This window comes from Arvicola amphibius, chromosome 8 (genome assembly GCF_903992535.2).
Source record: "Arvicola amphibius chromosome 8, mArvAmp1.2, whole genome shotgun sequence".
In the NCBI taxonomy this organism is placed as follows: Eukaryota; Metazoa; Chordata; class Mammalia; order Rodentia; family Cricetidae; genus Arvicola; species Arvicola amphibius.
In genome coordinates, this window is record NC_052054.1 from 108,442,655 (window position 1) to 108,461,496 (window position 18,842).

Sequence of the window (18,842 nt, forward strand, 5' to 3'; positions counted from 1 at the left end):
CCAAAAAATGTACTATTTCAGACAGAGGGGAATAAAGTTTCTAAATAATATTGACACAAAGAATAAATTTTTAGAGAAGATTGACACCCCAAATGTCTTTTTTCGTGTCACATTAATCTTCCATAGACTTTGACTTATCAAAGGGAGCAGACAGAGAACTCTTCAGGTGCCAAGAGACATTTTGATCTTCCTATGACATCTGATCGCACTCTTCGAGGTTTCAAGCCTTCTTTTCTATGTCTGACCCTTGTAGTGGCTTCAATGTGCTTCAGATATATCTGAGGAGTGACAGATCAGATGTCTCTTGATATTTTAGTTCATTCTGTAAAATACCCTTTCACGGAAACTCAGATCTTTTTGAGGACATGCGATTACAACAAATCTCAACTAATATGTGGAGACGAAAAAATTCAAATATTCTAGCCCATATCTCCAAAGACAAAAATGTTTGGAACAAAAACCCCATCATTGCTTCCCCAAGAAGCTACTTGATTTTACAGAGCTGAACAGATATACAGAGACATCATGGAGCATGTTTGTGGTGTTCTGTACAAGTAATGACACTTTCCATTCAGAGGGGAAAGACCTGGAGTATGAAAGGAAAAACAAGCAACTGGCTACAGTGTAAAGAAGGAAGTGTCTCCCTCTGCTCTGTAAAACACATGGAGGTCTCTGTGTGATCTCTGTGATCCTGAGGCACACACTAGCAGTCTTCAGACCCAGCATCAAATACAGAAAAATGCCCTCATCACTTTTTGTCAAATGCCTAGATGCTCTCTTGTATCCATTCTACAGCAATAAAGAAATGGGAAGTTGTGGGGAAGGCAGGGTGATAGAGATATGGCTAGGACTACTGGCTACTTTTACAAAGGCTCTGAATTCAACACCCAGCACCTCCATTGTGGCTCAAAACCATCTATAACTCAAGTTCTAGGGGATCTGGTGCTTTCTTTTGGTCTCTTCCAGCAGTGCAAGCACATGGTGCCCAGACATGCACAAGCAAAACACTTACACGCATAAATACAATACAACAAAATAAAAAATAAATGGAAACTTTTTAAAAGAAAGGTCCTGATGAGGAGCAAAAGGAGGGAGATCATGAGCAAGGAAGTCAGGACCGTGAGGAGTGCATTTACCCATTGAGACGGTGGGACAGAGCTAACGGGAGACCACCAAGTCCAGTTGGAATGGGACTGATGGAACAGGGGACCAAACCGGACTCTCTGAATGTGGCTGACGGTGGAGGAGGACTGAGAAACCAAGGACAACGGCAATGAACATGATCTCTACAGCATGGACGGGCTCACTGTGAGCCTTGTCAGTTTGGTTGCTCACCTTCCTGGACTTAGGGGGAGCTGGGAGGACCTTGGACTTAACATAGTGAAGGGAACCCTGATGGCTCTTTGTCTTGGAGAGGGGTGGAGTGGGGGTATGGGTGGAAGGGAGGGGAGGGAAGGGGGAGGAGGAGGGGAGGAGATGGAAATCTTTAATAAAAAATGAGAAAAAAAATAAAAAAAGAAAGGAAATAGAAAGTTATCATGTTAAATGATGTTTAAATAGCGCTAAGCTAGAAAGTCTAAAGGAAAACTTTTGAATCCAAACATGACTAGTCTCTGGGCTAGACTTAATGGGCTAAAGTAAGTGGGATGAGGAGAAGCGCCTATGTGGGAGCAGTGGAAAGGGAGAAGGGAGAACCACGATGAGGCATATATGAACGTCAAGGTCATCAAAACGGCATGATAGTGAAGGTTACACAGATGAGCTCTGAGCATTTAGGCCAAAACATCTGGAGTGTTGGTCCAGCTGAGACCCTCCAGAGGGGCAAAGATAGCTGTGAGTCCAGAATCTACCCAGTTGTATGAGCATACACCAAGATTGCCTCTGAGAACATCACCGACCACCTAAGGAAACTCCTACACATCCTCAGCCACTTCACATGGAGGAGGCTTCAGGGTTGTACTGAGGACAAAATGTAAATAGTGAAGTTTCCAGCAGGGACTCATTTTCCCTGCTGTCAGGAAAAGCAGGTCACAATGCTAAATGTCTTCTCTTGTCATTGTGGCAGTAGGGTTCACCCTGAACCAGAGAGGCTGCCTGCACCCCACCACCAGTTTAGGCTTTGAAAAATGTTAACATTGTGACCTTTCTGGGACAGGTTATCTAAAGCTATCAATTGCAACTTAATTTTAAAGATGACTATGACTTCTCTCTGTATTCCAAAAATTGATAGAATGGAGGGCTTTCTATAAACTCCCTTTCCTCCAATAATTTTGTTAGCCAGTGATTGAGGATGTGCCAGTTTTATTCTCGAATCTTCTCTGCTTTGTTTGAACAAGCCCGGAAGGATCTTGCAGAACTTTGTCTTTCTTTTAAACCAAAAAAGTAGGACTCTGAAAACCCAAAATAGCTTAGAATATTTTGTGAAAATTGAGCAATACTATGCTTTTGGAATTAAATCCTTCCTTCTGAGTACTTGCAATTACCATAAACTTTCTTGAAACTGTAAACTAAATATATCTATCCAGGAATGGAAGGGCTTTTGAGTTTTGAAAACACAATCTGGCATTTGAAGTTCTCTTTCTCTCCTGGGGTACTTAGAGAAAGACTCTCCACCCTGCTCACTGTCAGCAGCAACTGAGGTTATTCTCTATTCTCAGTCCTGGATCTAAAAACTCCTTTACTTTAAGAAGTCTACAGTGGGCTCTCCTCTCTGCCCAGACAGCTGTGACAGTGTACATCTTTCCTCATTTCCTCCCAGGCTTATCCTCTTGCACATAATGCTTGGTTTTCCATTCTGTCCACTTCAATGAAGAAAGGAGGATATAATCAATGTACTAAGTAGACCTCTGGCTCAGACATCTCTCTGAGAGAGCCTATTCATTAGTGTGTCCACATGAACTAGTCTCATTCCTGCCATTTGTAAAAGTGACCCACCCTGGTAGATTTACCCCAGGACTCATGCACCCTCAGAAAAAGAACTTCCAAGAGTAAATGTGTTTCTAGATTACATGTCTACTTCAGTGTTTCCAGCTAGCTTTTCTTGTTTCCAATGGCTTCTTCTGGAGGAGAAATGGAGAAGAGAATTATCACTCTCTTTTAGGTTTCAGGGGCCAAAAATTCTTCATTATTTAAAAATGAAGTGATACATCACTACTGAAGACTTGTCCTTTTGTCAGTGGTAAATTATATACTGCCTACTTTATAAAGAATAATTTAAAACCAATAGCCTTAGATGCATTTCATAAATACAGATATATATCCTTGATAAGTGATTTTTCATGTATGTTGCATAACTTAATATTAAAATAATAGTTCCTTTCACTGATCTTGCAAATGTACAGTGATCCACTGGTTCCACACAGCAATTATCTAACAATCAATGAACTTTCTTCTACCTATAAATCTAACTTGATTGTGTTCAAGCCATTGCGGACCATCCATAAATTAGGCTATATTTTCATTTCCTGCGTATGTCTGCTTCTGTTGTACACTTCATACTCTAGACTCAAACCTGGATGCACTCCTATGAGAAAAGCTCTGATGAACTTTGAAAGGATTTTTTTCCCCTGGGCAGCTGACATCTGTGGGATGTGACAGAAGTAGACAAAAGCAGCCTGATGCTTCTTCCCTAGTCCCAAGCATTTCTCAAGTTCTGAATTGTCTTTGTCCTCCTCTCCAGTCCTTGGAACTACAGTGAGATGCAGTGTAGCTTCTAGGATGTGTGTAACTGGGGATTACAAGGAAAGCAGCAAGATAACTGGAATATGTTGGAACCGTGTTGCTTATGCCTTGCCGCATGAGGGTACATATTGGCCCAGGTGAGCTAACAGAGTACCTAAACCGTGCACATGGAGTCCTAATTTCACCCCCTTTCCCCATTATACATTTTCATTTTACACTCAGATACATTTTAGAATCCCGTGTTATTACTTATTTACTAGCAACAAGCTTAATTAGATCAAGTACTGGTGCTAAAAGCATTTTATGAATAAGACTTTCCTGCTATAAAAAGTAATTTAACTGGGGCCAGACTACTAACCATATTGCATGATTATCTGAAGTTACTGAAGCCCTTCCCATCCCCCCTTTACAACAAGGGACAGAAAGCATTGCAATCCCACACTCAAACGTTTCCTCCCCAGGCTTTCCCACCAACAGTACCTTCAACTTAGTGTTTGCTAAGCTGTGATTCCTTTTTGCTGGTGAGAAATTGCTTTATTCTATAAATACTAAATGAATCCCTTTATTTGGCTGTCCTTTTATGCTAATCAATTAGAACATACTTAAGTCTTGGCAGGCGTCAATAGCATACATAATTCAAGAATCTTTTACATCTAAGCAAAACGAATTACGGGGACTATCCCATGAGTAATCATGACTCATACACTAGAATCCAGGTCTCTCTTGTAAAAGAAGGCTGACACACAAGAACCCAGTTATCCAGGAAAATTATCATTGAAAGGAAGACTCTACCTTGACATTTGGATAAACCCAGTGTGAAAGGTTTATCAATGCCACCGTTCCTTCTACACAGTGCTTTTTCTTGTGCCACTGTTTCTGCTCAGAAGTTTGCTATACTTTAAATAGACTTTGTGCAATTTCCCTGTGAAATAACAGAAGGGTATTTTATCCAAGAGTGGAATACAGAAGGCTCCAAAAAAAAGTCAGCAAAGACATCGATTAAATCAAAAGAAGCTTAAATGTATGAAATTGAACAAAATCCTGATTTCTAGACGTGTGTGTATGTGTGTGTGTGTATGCTAGACTTTTAAGCTATTATAAACTTGCTCAATAAACAGTTAATCCATTGACTAAATGTTCTAAAATTATAATAGAAGAATTTCAGAAAAGAAGTCTTAGCATGCTTTTGGACATTGAAAATTCGAGGTCCCAGCTTAGCCACAGATGTCTTCTTATCAAAAGATAAAAGATTCTTTTCCTACTTCTGGGAAATTTTCTTCCCATCAGCTCTCTCCCCTGACCATTACAGGCTCTTCTCTGTCCTTCAGATGTGTGCTCCTGCTTTGAGCCTCCATTGGTGCTCTTGACCTCTCCCTGGGCACTGCTCTTTCCTTGGTTGGGAGTGTGACTGACACCTTGATTCATTCAGATCTCTGTTCCATGTTATCTTTACAGCCTTCAGAACTCTTTCAGCATAGTTAGAGAAGCCTGCCAAGATATGCTTCCCAAAATAACATCTTCCTTCTTTAAGCCTTCATCTTATAGATGGTTCCTGTAGTTTTCGTTATCTGACATAGATGCTTATTAATTATTGCTTTGATTGTGGTGGTCCAGCCACAATCAAATAGAACAAGACTCTATATGTATTTCTATTCTTGTTTTGCCCACTGAGTCCCCAGTTAAATAAACAATGCCTAGTGGGAAAACAGCAAGAGTATAGCAAGTAGCTATGTAGGTGAAAGTGAGTGAGAACCTAGCAGAGATGGCATATCCTTCCCTTACAATAGCATTGAAGTATTCATACATATATTCTGATTACTCTCCCACTCTTCCTCAACAATCTTCCAGATCTATTAACTACCCCTCTCACTAAAAGTCCTTTCCCCAAATTCATGTCCTTTTGTTTTGTGCCTTACTTGATCAGAGCCATCTGTGAATCCAAAGGTTTAGGGCTCTCTATTGAAGCCTGGTGGTTTCTCCAGTGGCTATGCAAGTGAAGGCAATAATTCCCGCTCTCCCTTTATCAGTAGCCAAAACCTCAGGGGTGAGGGGCAGGGTCGCACTTGTCCCTCACACACCCATGCCCAACTGGTGGCACACCCACTCTTGGGCAGACCCAGTACATGCAACAGCAGCTGTTGTGAATTCATGGTTTCAATGGGTGTGCCATGTCCAGAAAATGGCATTCTGCAGCCTCTCTATCTCTATATGCGCTGGCTCTTACATTTTTCCCATCACCTCCCCTTGATTGCTCCCTGACCTTGAGGGTCGGTAGTATAACTGTCTTGTTTAGGATGGAACACTTAACCTTCACTTCTTCTCAGCCCTTTGAGGAACTATGAGCATCTGCACTCACCACCATTCACTGGGAGGAGAAGCTACTCTGACTGAGGCCGGGAGTAGCATTTATCTATGGGTATAAATATAAAGATTGGGGCCAGTGAGAGGGCTCGGCAAGTCACTGAGAGGCATGATGACCTGAATTTCATCTCTGGAACCCTATGGTGGAATAAGAAAACTAATTTAATCAAGTTGCCGTCCAGCCATAACAACACCCCCCATATTGAATAAATGAATAAATGTTAAAAATAATTGTTTAGAAGACAGTTTGACATTATTTTTAGAATATTTAGCTTCCTCCTAGGTCCTATGACCTCCCACACAACAGGTCACTATACCTGGTGTGGTTAGTATCATAAGGTCTTGAGTTTACTCAGAATGATTGCTTACTCCTATAATGGTTGTGCCACTATTGCACAAGTGTGCACATCGTACATGGCAGATTGGTACTGTGATTTGTAGGTGTCAGACTGAGTAAGACTATCGCTGCCCTTCTCTCCCTCAGATGCTTGCACAGAGCCTCTCAACACTGAGGAAGCTAGGGAGGAAGGTTCCAGTTCATGTTCATCTTAAATTCTCTGTAACCTAGGATCAGAGTATGGTGTCTTCAGCAATAGGGTCTTACCACCCAATACTGATGGGCACCGAAGAGGAATGGCAGAAGCCTGTACCATTTTGGAGGCCTCGAGAGTCTCTTTAAGGAACAGCTAGTAAAGGAATGTGATCTCCCACACCTTCGTGTTTGTTTAATCACCCATCGCTTTTATGGAGCTCAAGTTCAAATTTTAGTTTCCAAAAAAATCTTTATAAGAAACAAGTCACTTGGAACTAAGAGGAAAATAAGTGCTGTAGCACTACTACGCACCTGTTTTAATTGATAAGTTTAAAAGCAAAGCCAGGAAATACCAAGTGCTAGCATAAAACATGAAGCTTACATGAATTTTACGGCTTTGCTAATGGAAACTGAATTTGGCAGGTTTATTTAAAGGTTCATTAGATCCATGTAAATTTGCCATAATGCTTAGTAATGCTCATTCCTGTGTGTTTACCCAAAACCACCCCCTCCGGAAAAAAAAAAACAAAAAAAAAAAAAAAAAAACAAAAAAAAAAACCGATACCAAACAAAAGCTTGTGCAAATATCAATAGGTTTATTTGTACCTATCCAAAGATATAAACAAAGCAGATGTCAGTCAAATTGCAAAAATAAAAATTCTCTGTATACCCAGAAACAAATACCTTTGGGCAAAAAACCCCACAAACCACTAAATGTATATACCAGCACAATGAATTTTGAACTCACTGTGCTAAGTGAAAAGAACTTGTCTCAGCACAGTCTCTGTACCATGTGATACACATGACATTCTGGAAAAGACAAGACCTAGAGGCAGGAATAAGATGAAATCACAAGGGCAGAATCTGGGTACATATGTATGATTTGGCATTTGGAGCATAGGTACACATATTAGGATTTGAAACTAGCTGTGTCTTCAAAGCATATTCATTCATCTTGGTTTCAGAAAACCACACACATCTGAGAGGTAAAATAGGTAGAAGGAGAAAAAGCAATTGCAACGTGATTGGTTATGATGCTATGGGTTCCTGGTTTTCCCTGCTATGTAATATTCTTGTGTTAGAACATTTGGGTGTCACAGATGTGTTCATGTGCATTAGTAATGTTACCCATAGTCCAGGATGTTGGAAATTTCATGGTGCAGTTGGTTTGGGGTCTTAGGAAGCATATTTCTAACCAAGTACAAAGTGATCTGTACACCATGGAAAGTGAAAGGGATTATGGAACCAACCCCTTTAGTGAAGGCACTGATCCTCCTGGTAAGGATGGAGCCCAACTCATACATCACTCCCTAAAGCCCCACCTTTTGATGACAACACATTAGGGGTTGGATTCCAATATGTGAATTGAGAATGGTTCTCAACCTATGGGTACAAGCCACACAAAGATCACATATAAGATATCCTGCATGTCAGATATGTATATTACTGTAGTGATGTGATGAGCAGGCCTGCTTTTCATCCCACCCAGCTCCTGCATGGCTAACATAACCCCGGAAATAATTACACAGAAACTGTATTCTTTTAAACACTGCTTGGCCCATTAGCTCTAGCCTCTTACTGGCTAACTCTCACATCTTGACTAACCCATATTTAGTAATCTGTGTATCACCACAAGGTGGTGGCTTACCAGGAAAGATTCAGCATGTCTGACCTAGTGGCTGGCTTCATGGCGACTGTCTGAAGTGTCTGACTCACTGCCTTCTTCCCAGCATTCTGTTCTATCCACTCCACTCACCTATTTTCTGACCTATCAGACCAAGCAGTTTCTTTATTAATTAACCAATGAAACAACAGATAGATATAAGACACTCCTACATCATATTACTAGTCAAAACATTAACAAAATTACAGTTGTGAAGTAGCAATGGAATAATTTTATGGTTGGGGCTGACCATAAATATGAAGATCAATTCCATACTATGTACAATGTGTTACCCAGAGAGGAAACCATAACATAAACCTTAAAAGCTTTCCTAATGTTTAATGTGTAAAAGAAAAAAAAAATTTTCGTGTGAATTGTGGGACTGGAAATAAGCAAAGAGGTGTTTCAGCTGGCACAGAACTAGCAAGCCAACATAATTGGCAGAACCACCATCACTTCTAGTCTAGGGGTCGAATTACCTTTAGAGTTTCAGTTGGGGAAGAAAGGGGTTTGTATTGAGACACAAAGCGTCCAAGATGACCATGTAGCAGATCCATGTATAACAACCACCCATTAGAAATGTAATAAGCAGGCTCCTGGGAAAGGAAAGCTGAAGCAAGAGATGGCTTGTCATTCCTCCAGATGCAAGTTAAAGCCGGGTGAGACCCTGCAATCTGCAAAGAGAAAGATTGATGGGAGAGGAAAGAGCAGTACTCCTGAAAGGGGTACTTATGAACCAAAGAGGGAAAGCCATTCTGAAGAGGCTGTCCTCCCCAGCTTTCCCAGTATCTCTAGACAACTCAAATCTGTCTTTCAGCACACTCTTCAAGAGCTAGGGTTTTTGTTGCCTCTTGACCCCAGCCGCTTTGTTTTTGGACTATTTGACGGGGATTGCCATGAGTCAAAACACCTTTCCTTCTTCACATTCCTGGGAGTACTTTGCAAAGATGTAGCTGGCTTTTTGTGCATATTATTTTGTTTTGCCACATGGTCTCACCTTGACCAGGCTTGCCTTGCCCTTCTGATCATCCTGCCTCCCTCTCCCTAGTGCATGACAGTGTATGACTCCATGTCAGGCTTGTTCATCATAATTTCCCCAAAGGAACTCAATGAACATTTGCTAATTGACTGCCAGCTGGAGAGAGTAGAGAAAGAAGATTAAAAGAAGAGAACATATCACAAATGAAGGAAGAGGGCTTGGTAGACACTGGACGTTTAATGAAACTGCCAAGATAGAACATATACCCTCTAACTTCCACGGCCTTCTTTCCTCTACTAATAGAAAGCATACATCGAACAATTGGCTATTCTGTTGGGTGATCATGGTTTTATAAACACCTTTTTTGGTCCCTCTAACAGCTTTGTCGAGTGGTATTGCTATCATGGAGTGACGCAAGGACTAAGCCATAGAAGTCCAACAAGTCCTTTAAATATATTCTGTATGTGAGAGGAGAAGGAGCCTTCTGTCCTCCCTCTAGATCTCAGAAGCTGGAAGTGAGCAATTCCTCCCATCTAGTTTACCAACCAAGAAGGCAGGCATTGTTCTGCAACAATAGGACTAAGTTTAATGTTTAAGCGCCAATTTTTTCCTCTCTGCCTTGTACCAAAACTAGAGTATCTTGAGGCTGTCGTTTGATATGAAAGCGGCTGCACCATGGAGCAGAAGGATCTGTCTTTCTTATTCAGGACACTCTTGAAATTTCCAGGCAAATTGCACCATTACTGCTTCAAACTTGGAAATGCACAGCACACAGCACGTTCATTATTAGCACTCTGTCTGAAATAAGCAAGCCTAGAACTAAAAATAGCAGAAGGCTAAATGAGCCGTGGAGAACCTGGTGAGCATCTCTCTTTTCCCACTCAAAAATGACTTTCCCAGCAGGAAGCTATATTCATAAGCTTCAAAAACATTAAATGCTCAAGCACATACTTTTTTTCCAAGCAGTCATTCTAGTCTTTTATGCAAACCATTAGACAAGAGAGCAGGTTAAAATTTCTTAACATACTAGGCTAGGTAGCGCTAGCTTATTTTCTTTCCTTGATCTCTTATCAGACTTTTTTTTCTAAATTCAATATTATGTGTATGGATGTTCGTGACTGTAGAACTGTAGCTACAGACAGTGTGAGCCACTCAATATGGGTGCTGAGAGATGAACCCAGGTCTTCTGAAAGAGCAGCAAGTGCTCTTAGCCTCAAAACAACTTCTCCAGTTCTCTCTTTTATGTTTTTTTTTTCTTTTTTGAGACAGGATTTCTCTGGGTAGCCCTGGCTGTCCTGGAACTCACTCTGTAAACCAGACTGGCCTCCAACTCAAAGTTTCACCTGCCTCTGCCTCTGCCTCTGCCTCTGCCTCTGCCTCTGCTGGAATTAAAGGTGTGTGCCACCAGCATCTTGTTGGACTACTAAACTATATGGGAAAGGAGTTACAGGTGAAACAGATGATTACGTAATGCTTTGTACAAGGGTGGTATTTTCTCAGATTGTCTGATTTAACAGTTTTACCCAGGAAAACTGGGGCCACAAGCTAAGAGGGAACAGGAGTTAGCTGACAGAGAATCAGAACTGGAACACAATTTTCAAATCACCCAAACGAAAGTCCTTAAATAAGGACAGATAACCCAAGCATGAGATGCAGGAGATCACAAACATACAAAGATTACAGCTTGAGTCAAGGCCTTGCTATCTGAGGGACTGGCTGTAGTGTTCCTTCAATGCTAAACAAATGATTGGCCCCTGGGATCAAGGACAAAGAAAACAATAACTTTTAAAGGATGGCTGCTATTGGTTTGGTACTTTTCTATTCCAGGAACTGTTTTGTGCCTTGAACATAGGTTAGCTTTCACATCCGACCCCTCAAGTCTAGAGGTTTAATTCAAATAGTATGTGAGAAATTTTATCTCAGAGTTCCCAGTGTAGTATCATTTTGTTAATTACTATTTTCAAGTAATTCTAATCAAGCTAGGCAAATGGCTCAGTGATTTAAAAAGCTTGACTCACAAGCATACAAACTATAGTTCAGATTCCCAGCACCTGTATAAATGGTAGGGGTGTGGGACATCCTGTAATTTTAGCTTCAGGTGATAGAGGCAGAATATCCCCAGAAACGCTGGCTGCTGAGGCTAGCCATATTGGTGATCTCTGGGTTTGACTGAGAGACCGTATCTCAATGAAGGCTATCCACATTGGTGATCTCTGGGTTTGATTGAGAGTCCCTATCTCAATAAAGGCTAGCCATATTGGTGATCTCTGGGTTTGATTGAGAGTCCCTATCTCAATGAAGGCTAGCCACATTGGTGATCTCTGGGTTTGATTGAGAGTCCCTATCTCAATGAAGGCTAGCCACATTGGTGATCTCTGGGTTTGATTGAGAGACCATATCTCAATGAAGAGTAGAAGCGCAATCAAGAATTATCCCTGACATCAATCTTGGGCCTCCAAATTTATATGCACCCATGTGCACAGGTACATACACAGGCCTGCCAACACACATGTAAAACATGTATGCATATATAAACACACACACACACACACACACACGGAGAAAAAAAAGAAAAAGGCAATTCCTAAGCACAAGTAGCAGGCTGGCTATGATCACATCAGACAGTCCCTTCCTCAGCTGTAGGAATTATAAGGAGGCAGGTGGCCAAGTGTCAGGCTGATTTTGTCACTCTCCATCTACCTTTAAGAAAGTGTGGCAACTTTGCACACCCCATAAGGGCCAAGTAAACTGCAATTCAACAACCCCTACTCCTCAGGCTAACCAATAGTTGGAAGATCAGTCAAATGCTGTTGTGACAATTGAAACATTTTTCTGGGACCACAACATTATTTGACTTTTGTGAGTCAGATTCTAGACAAGGTCCACAGCCTAACTTTTGAAGAATGAGCTCTGAAATGATGAAGAGCTGATTCTGGTTAGAATATTTATTGAGCTGCACTATAAAGTCGGATTAGCCAGCGTATTCATCTGGCACCTGTAGTTTAAGCTCTGATGTTCCTAGGATGCAGAATTAATGAGTTCTTTTGTTTCACTGATGACCTTCCAAAACCCAAAGATCAAAGAAAGGCCAGGGACAAGCATGTGGTACCAGTTGCCTAATGATAACTCAAGTAGGCTTCAAACCATGCTGCCTATGAGAAATTATAATATCATATTATACTAAGTGGATTAATTCAGTTATATCATTCATGCCACACAATTTTCTACTTCTTAAAGGAAAATGTTACCCAGGAATTTTAGTGAGGTGAATCTGACCTTAAATGAAAGTACATACATAAAATGGACTTTTACTTAGAAATATTGGATGATAAGGAATGTTTTGGGACTCTAGATCAGACCATTTGGGAAGTCTGGAAGACAGCTACATTCATAGAATTGATACCCTCAAAACTAAATCCAAGGTCAAGTCTGAACCATGAGGAGCCAAACCCTAAACCTCCAAACCATCTGAGCCTCTAGGTCTTCATTATCAAAATCATAAATTCTCGGAAGACCTTTGTCTATGAAATAGTAACACTGAAACAATTATTGGGTGAATGTTAATGACTCTATTCTCAGAATTTTCTAACCCTACACACAATACTGACTATCACTAACAATACTACGACATTCATAATAAATTACACCTCAGTCCAGATATTTATGAAAGAAAATTTGTCTTCAAATATCTGAAGCCACTTCATTTTCTTGATTTTACAGGAAAATCTTTCAAATCTCTGTCACTGTTTATAGTTTATATATGATTAAAATCATAGATAAACCATGTTCTGAGAGAAGAGCCCACCTTTTGAATGGTTCACGCACAGCTCCTCAGTCTCCACCTCCTACCAGCTCCACCCATATGTGCTCCTACCACAGCTCCTCAGTGGCCCCTCCCTGTTCCCACCACAGCTCCTCAGTGGCCCCTCCCTGTTCCCACCACAGCTCCTCAGTGGCCCCTCCCTGTTCTCACCACAGCTCCTCAGTGGCCCCCTCCCTGTTCCCACCACAGCTCCTCAGTGGCCCCTCCCTGTTCTCACCACAGCTCCTCAGTGGCCCCCTCCCTGTTCCCACCACAGCTCCTAAGTGGCCCCTCCCTGTTCTCACCACAGCTCCTCAGTGGCCCCTCCCTGTTCTCACCACAGCTCCTCAGTGGCCCCTCCCTGTTCTCACCACAGCTCCTCAGTGGCCCCCTCCCTGTTCCCACCACAGCTCCTCAGTGGCCCCCTCCCTGTTCCCACCACAGCTCCTCAGTGGCCCCCTCTCCCTGTTCCCACCACAGCTCCTCAGTGGCCCCCTCCCTGTTCCCACAACATACTTTTTTTTAAATCTCTTCTCTCAAGTTCAGAACCTGAAATCATAGCTAAAATTGCTTGGCCCACCTGTCCTGCTATTAGTGACTACACTCACATCCAAACACGGTTTCCAAATGTTTTTCTTGTCTGGAAATAAAAGTGAATAGCAGTTTTATGCAAGGGCAGAGATTCAGAGATTTAGAGGCCCTTTTGCTTTAGTTGAAGTTAATCCATGTTCTTGACTTTTTAAAATAAATTTTAGCAATGTGATCAAAAGAACTTAAAATTCTTTTGGCATTTACAATAGTTTAGCTTTGTTTGCCCTTCTTATTTCAGAGTTTTTATTTTCCTTTGTTTTGTTTCCTTGGGATGTATTGTTGCACATGTGTGTGCACAAATGTGTGCATGTCCCCATGCACACATACACATGGAGGCCAGAAGAGAACTCGGGTGTCATTCCTCAGGTGCCACCTTCCCTTGAGGCCACCTGCCTGGCTTTTCTGTGTGGGTTCTGGGGATGAACCCCGGGTGTTCGCACTTGTATGGCAAGAGCACGCCCAACAGAGCTATTTTTCTAGCACCTGCTTCCTTATGTTCATCATGATAATTTGTAGAATGTTAAACACTCAATAACATATTCATTAATTAAATACATATGATTTCCAAAACATAATAAAACTTTTGGGCGAGGAGAATATGAACTTATTTGGAATGTTTGCGAATCTCTTCAACTTTTGACTTAAGAGGCAACTGGTCTCTCCTTAGAGCTTCTGCATTCAATTCTCTGGGACACCACAGGTCACACTGTTTCTAGAAACCTAGCTGAATACTCAGAGATAATGGACATTAAAACAGCAAATGGTATCTATGTAAGTGCTATTATGTAGGAGCTCTCTGAGGGGAGGTGCAAGAAGCTAGCCTCACTGCCAGGTTTAGCCTGTGGAAATAGCAGCAAGTTCACCATTCAATCGCCTGCTCACATACAAATTATCTCTTTACATTACTTCAAAGGAAAGATGGAGCTTTGTTATCTTTAGGTAACAATATTGAAAGATCACACATCTAGAGCAAAAATGCTTTAGAAAACAGCTTCAGAATTTGTGTTTACTCTTCTAAAACAAAATTAACTTATTTCTGCTTTGATGGGATAAAAGAGACAATATGTTGTGATTAAATTCCAATTCTCTTTTAGAGACATTGGCTCTGAATAGCTCAAATCTATTACACAGCTAAAGAGAAGGTTATAATCACAAATTAACAGACATTCACCTTGAAAGAGAGCCATGATAACACTGGAAGTCATATTCAAAATTGGGCCATTTGGTTATTTAAGAAACTGTATCTTCAAACTATTTGGCTCTGAGAAATTCTTTCTGCCTTTGCTTTGAAACCCATGGCTTTGTTGATATGTGTGCTCAATTTCCTTTTATTTTGGTTTACCACTGCTAAGTGGAAAAATGGTTTTTACTAATGGAGCTGTATTATTACTACTATTTTTAACAGCCTGGTACCTTAGATGTTCTAGAAGAATTGTACCCTATTTCATATCTATGCTAATGCAATCAAAGGAATAAAAAATAGGCAATGCACTGAAAATGAAAACATAAAATTTTAAAATCAAAAGAATTCTAATCTGTAAGAGAACATTAACTATAAATGAAACTTCTATGCCCACCAACAGTTGGGCATCACCCCAAAACAATTACGCATTACAATTCCACATTTTGCAAAAGTCAAGCACACATTAAAGCTTTGGGTGTTATACTTGACGAACAAAAAGGAGCATCAATACCACAGCAAGCTACCTCACGGCAGAACATTTTATACTTTCTAAGGCTGCTGTAATCCATTCACGTTTCTCCCTCCTCTTCTCCTTACCCAGCTGCTTGGAGGAAAGGGGGGAAGAGAAAACACCTACAGGTTTCTCAGCAGAAAGCTGCTTGTTCAGATAGAACGCCTTGCTGAACAACACTGGAAGGCTTGTCTGTTCCCACAGGTTCTTCGCAGCAATAGCTTGCTGGAGTCCACGGACTACTGGCTGCAGAACCAGAGGACGCCTTGCCAGATCGGGTTTGTGGACGAGGAGTCTGAAAACTGTGCTTCGGTAAGTGTGCGGAACCCTGCGCGGAATATTGTCTGATAATGCGGGAAACCGGGGCACGTACCCGAGACAGAAACTTCACAGTGTACAATAACTTCTTAAATACAAGGCTGGGAATGTTTCCTTTTCAAAATATGTGTGCAGCTCATGAGGACAGACAACACAGTAACAGACAGCTAGTGCTTCTACATCGATGCTTCATTTAAACAAAAGAAAGAATGCAGTCACTCCCGTGGAAAGGACAAAAGTAACTCCTGCCTGGAAAAATGACCCAGGCACAGATTCAGAAGCAGAATTGGAGTAGAGGAAGAAAAATCAAAAACTGAACAGCTCTCTTGGATTCTTTCAAGTATGTTTTATAACTCCTGTTATAAGGTGTTTTCTGATTGAAAATTGGGCAAGAATTTTCCAGCATTCTTATGTATAATGTGAAATCCTCCTCAGACTGAGAAATAAAAAGACATGAATTTTAGGGTGCTGAGCTATAATGTGCTACATGAAAAGCCTCTGTGAGGGGAGGGGTGTTCTTACAGATAAACTACACAGTATCTAGGGCTGAGACTGTGAGCACACTTTGTGGGTGTTGGCGGTGATCCTCTCTAAGGGCTTCACCCCGCACTCTGATGGAAGTCACCTAGCTCATATGGGGTCATGTACACAGACTGAGGAGTTTTTCCAAAGAGGGCAGAAATGTAATGCACCTCTTTAGACACCACCTCTGAGCTATTCCTGGGGGGTTGTTCTGTGCCGGAATGTCTGTTTCAAAAGAAAAAACAAAAACAAACAGAAAGATGAAAATGGGATGGGGTGAATTTTGATTTGTGCTGAGCAGAGCACACCCGGAAGGCAATGCACCACTTGGTGGAGTCTCTCAGTACTCATGGCAGAGAGCGTCCCAACACCCTTAAGTTACTCTGTTCGGAAAGGGAAGCAGGACACAAAGCCCCACCCCTAACCAAGAAGCTATTTGCAGTAGATACCTGCTGGAAAAGAGAAAGCCAGTTTTCTCCAGTGTATATCAACCACACTTCTAGGCACGCCCTGTGCCCAGGGATAGCTGGCCAGCACAAAATGGACTCTGAGTAGGGGGGGGGGAGCTTTGGTTTTGTTATTTTTGTCTTATTCTTTTTTGTTTGTTCTGATTTTCATTTTTTTGGTTGTGCATGAGTCAGAAACAGACAGAGAGAGTAAGAGCGGGGAGAACATAAAGTTGGGTGGTAGGGAGGAATTAGAGGAGAAGGAAAATGGAAAAATATATTGTATGAAAAATTAACAGGAAAAAAAATTATTTTTAAATGTTAATCTCTTTTGGGTAAAACTTCAGTATTAGTATCTGCTTATAGTGTGTATGGTGTTTGTGTTCATGCGTGTGTGTGGTATGTATGTGCCTGTGTGTTCTGTATGTGATATATGTGTATATGGAGTGTGTGTGGTGTGTATATCTTTTTGTGTGTCTATATATGTGTATATTGCGGTATATTGTTCTGTCTATGTGTGTGTGGTGTATGTATCTAGGTGAATGTGTTGTGTGTTGTGTGTGCATTGTGCGGTGTGTGAATTTGTGTGTATATGTGGTATGGTATGTATATGAGGGTTGGGTTTGTGCGTGTGGTGTGTAACTCTGTGTGTTGTCTGTGATGTGTGCTGTGTGTGTGCTGTGTGCGTAACTGTCTACATGTATGTTGTGTGATGTGCGTATGTTGTATGGTGAATGTATCTGTGTGTGCGTGTGGTGTGTTCTAAGTGTGTGATGTGTGTATATGTGTGTGTATGTTATAGATCTATGCATGTAAAGGTATCGCCCAGAGAGCAACATCATCCCATGCCTTCCATTATTGCTTTCCATGTTATCTTTTGAAGCAGGGCCTCTCACTGAGCTCAGCCCTCACTGATTGGCAAGGCTGGTTGGCCAGAGAGCTCCGCCTGCCTCATCCCTCTCCCCGATCTCCTTTCTTCTTTTTGCTGAGGTTACAGATGTACACAACCATGCCCATTTTACATTAGTGTCAGGGATTCAAGGTCAGGTCTTCATGATTGAAAGGCAGTCATTTTACTGACTGAGCCATCTCCCTAGTCCTAAACATTTAATACTTTTTAATCTCTTGTCTACAAATCTAGTTGCTGGCCTAATTTTCATTTCAAAAAAATAAGAAAGATTAAGTAGCAAATAATTCTATAGTAATGCCTTCTTTCCAAATTCAATTCTTGAGCTAGAAAATCCAGGCACTTGGAATACCATATCATACCATACCACTGCAAGTAGCAAATGAAAACCTGTTACCAGTAGCTTATACTTTGGCTAAAGTTATCAACCAAATAATTCCTATATTGTTGTCTTCCACTTGGCAAACATATGAAAGCTGGACTACAAAAAGTAGTGAAGGGCCGAGGTCTTCTCAACACTCTCTATTTGGGATCAGAATAGCAGGTCTACAATTTGAAGCACTAAGTTTCGTAGCCAAGGCGTCTTTTGGTGTGCAAACACTCTTATTCATCACCAAGCTGCACTTAGAATATAGGGCTTCCTTTTTTGTTCCTTCCTGGTGTTAGATGACATCAATAAGGTTTACTTGATTCATCCTGTTATCCTGGTTCTTGCTACTCTTTCTAAATTGGAAAAAAAAACTAAACAGAAGTAAAGATATATTAGAGTATTTGTTCCAGATGCTGCTCGGTGACTTGTAATGACTGAAACTAATATAAATATTAAGAATCAAAAATAAATTTCAAGATTCCCTACAGAAAACCAGTTTCTTTAGCTAATGCATCCTAATCCTAGTCCTATTCTTAATGTCCAAATTCTTTCTGTTTTAGTTTGATGAAGTTTCTAGGGCAGGGAGAAGAATCATGTGAGACCAGGGTTTTATATTTCTGGGAGAAACTCAGATCTAAAAGTGAACTTTGGTAAACTATGGGCATGCAGGGCCAGAAGAAGGAAGTTCTAACAAAACAACCATGTGATGGGACCAAGCAGTAAAGAGAAAGTATTAAGCTCATTTTTCAAAACCTTTCTCAGTATAGCCGGATACAAACACTATCAGCTACTAAGGGAACCAACAAAGAAGGGTCATGACTTCAGGGTTGCCCGGGCCATATAACAAAAAACTTATTAAAGAAAAGATAAAAATTAATTTTCTCACAACTCCATGAAAGTGCAATGTAAATGCAAGCAACTTTGGTAGTTAATACCTGTAACCCCAGGACTCGGGAAACTAAATCAAGAGTATTAT

General features: G+C 41.0%; 1 protein-coding gene across 2 annotated transcripts in view; it reads left to right on the forward strand.

Moving 5' to 3' along the window:
* LOC119821429 (SPHK1 interactor, AKAP domain containing) overlaps positions 1–18,842 on the forward strand; it is a 123,719-nt gene that overhangs the window by 19,275 nt on the left and 85,602 nt on the right. For both annotated transcript variants that reach the window (XM_038340431.1, XM_038340432.1), the window contains exon 3: positions 15,508–15,615. In XM_038340431.1, the coding sequence (XP_038196359.1) occupies positions 15,508–15,615 (108 nt within the window). The remainder of the gene's footprint in view (positions 1–15,507; positions 15,616–18,842) is intronic.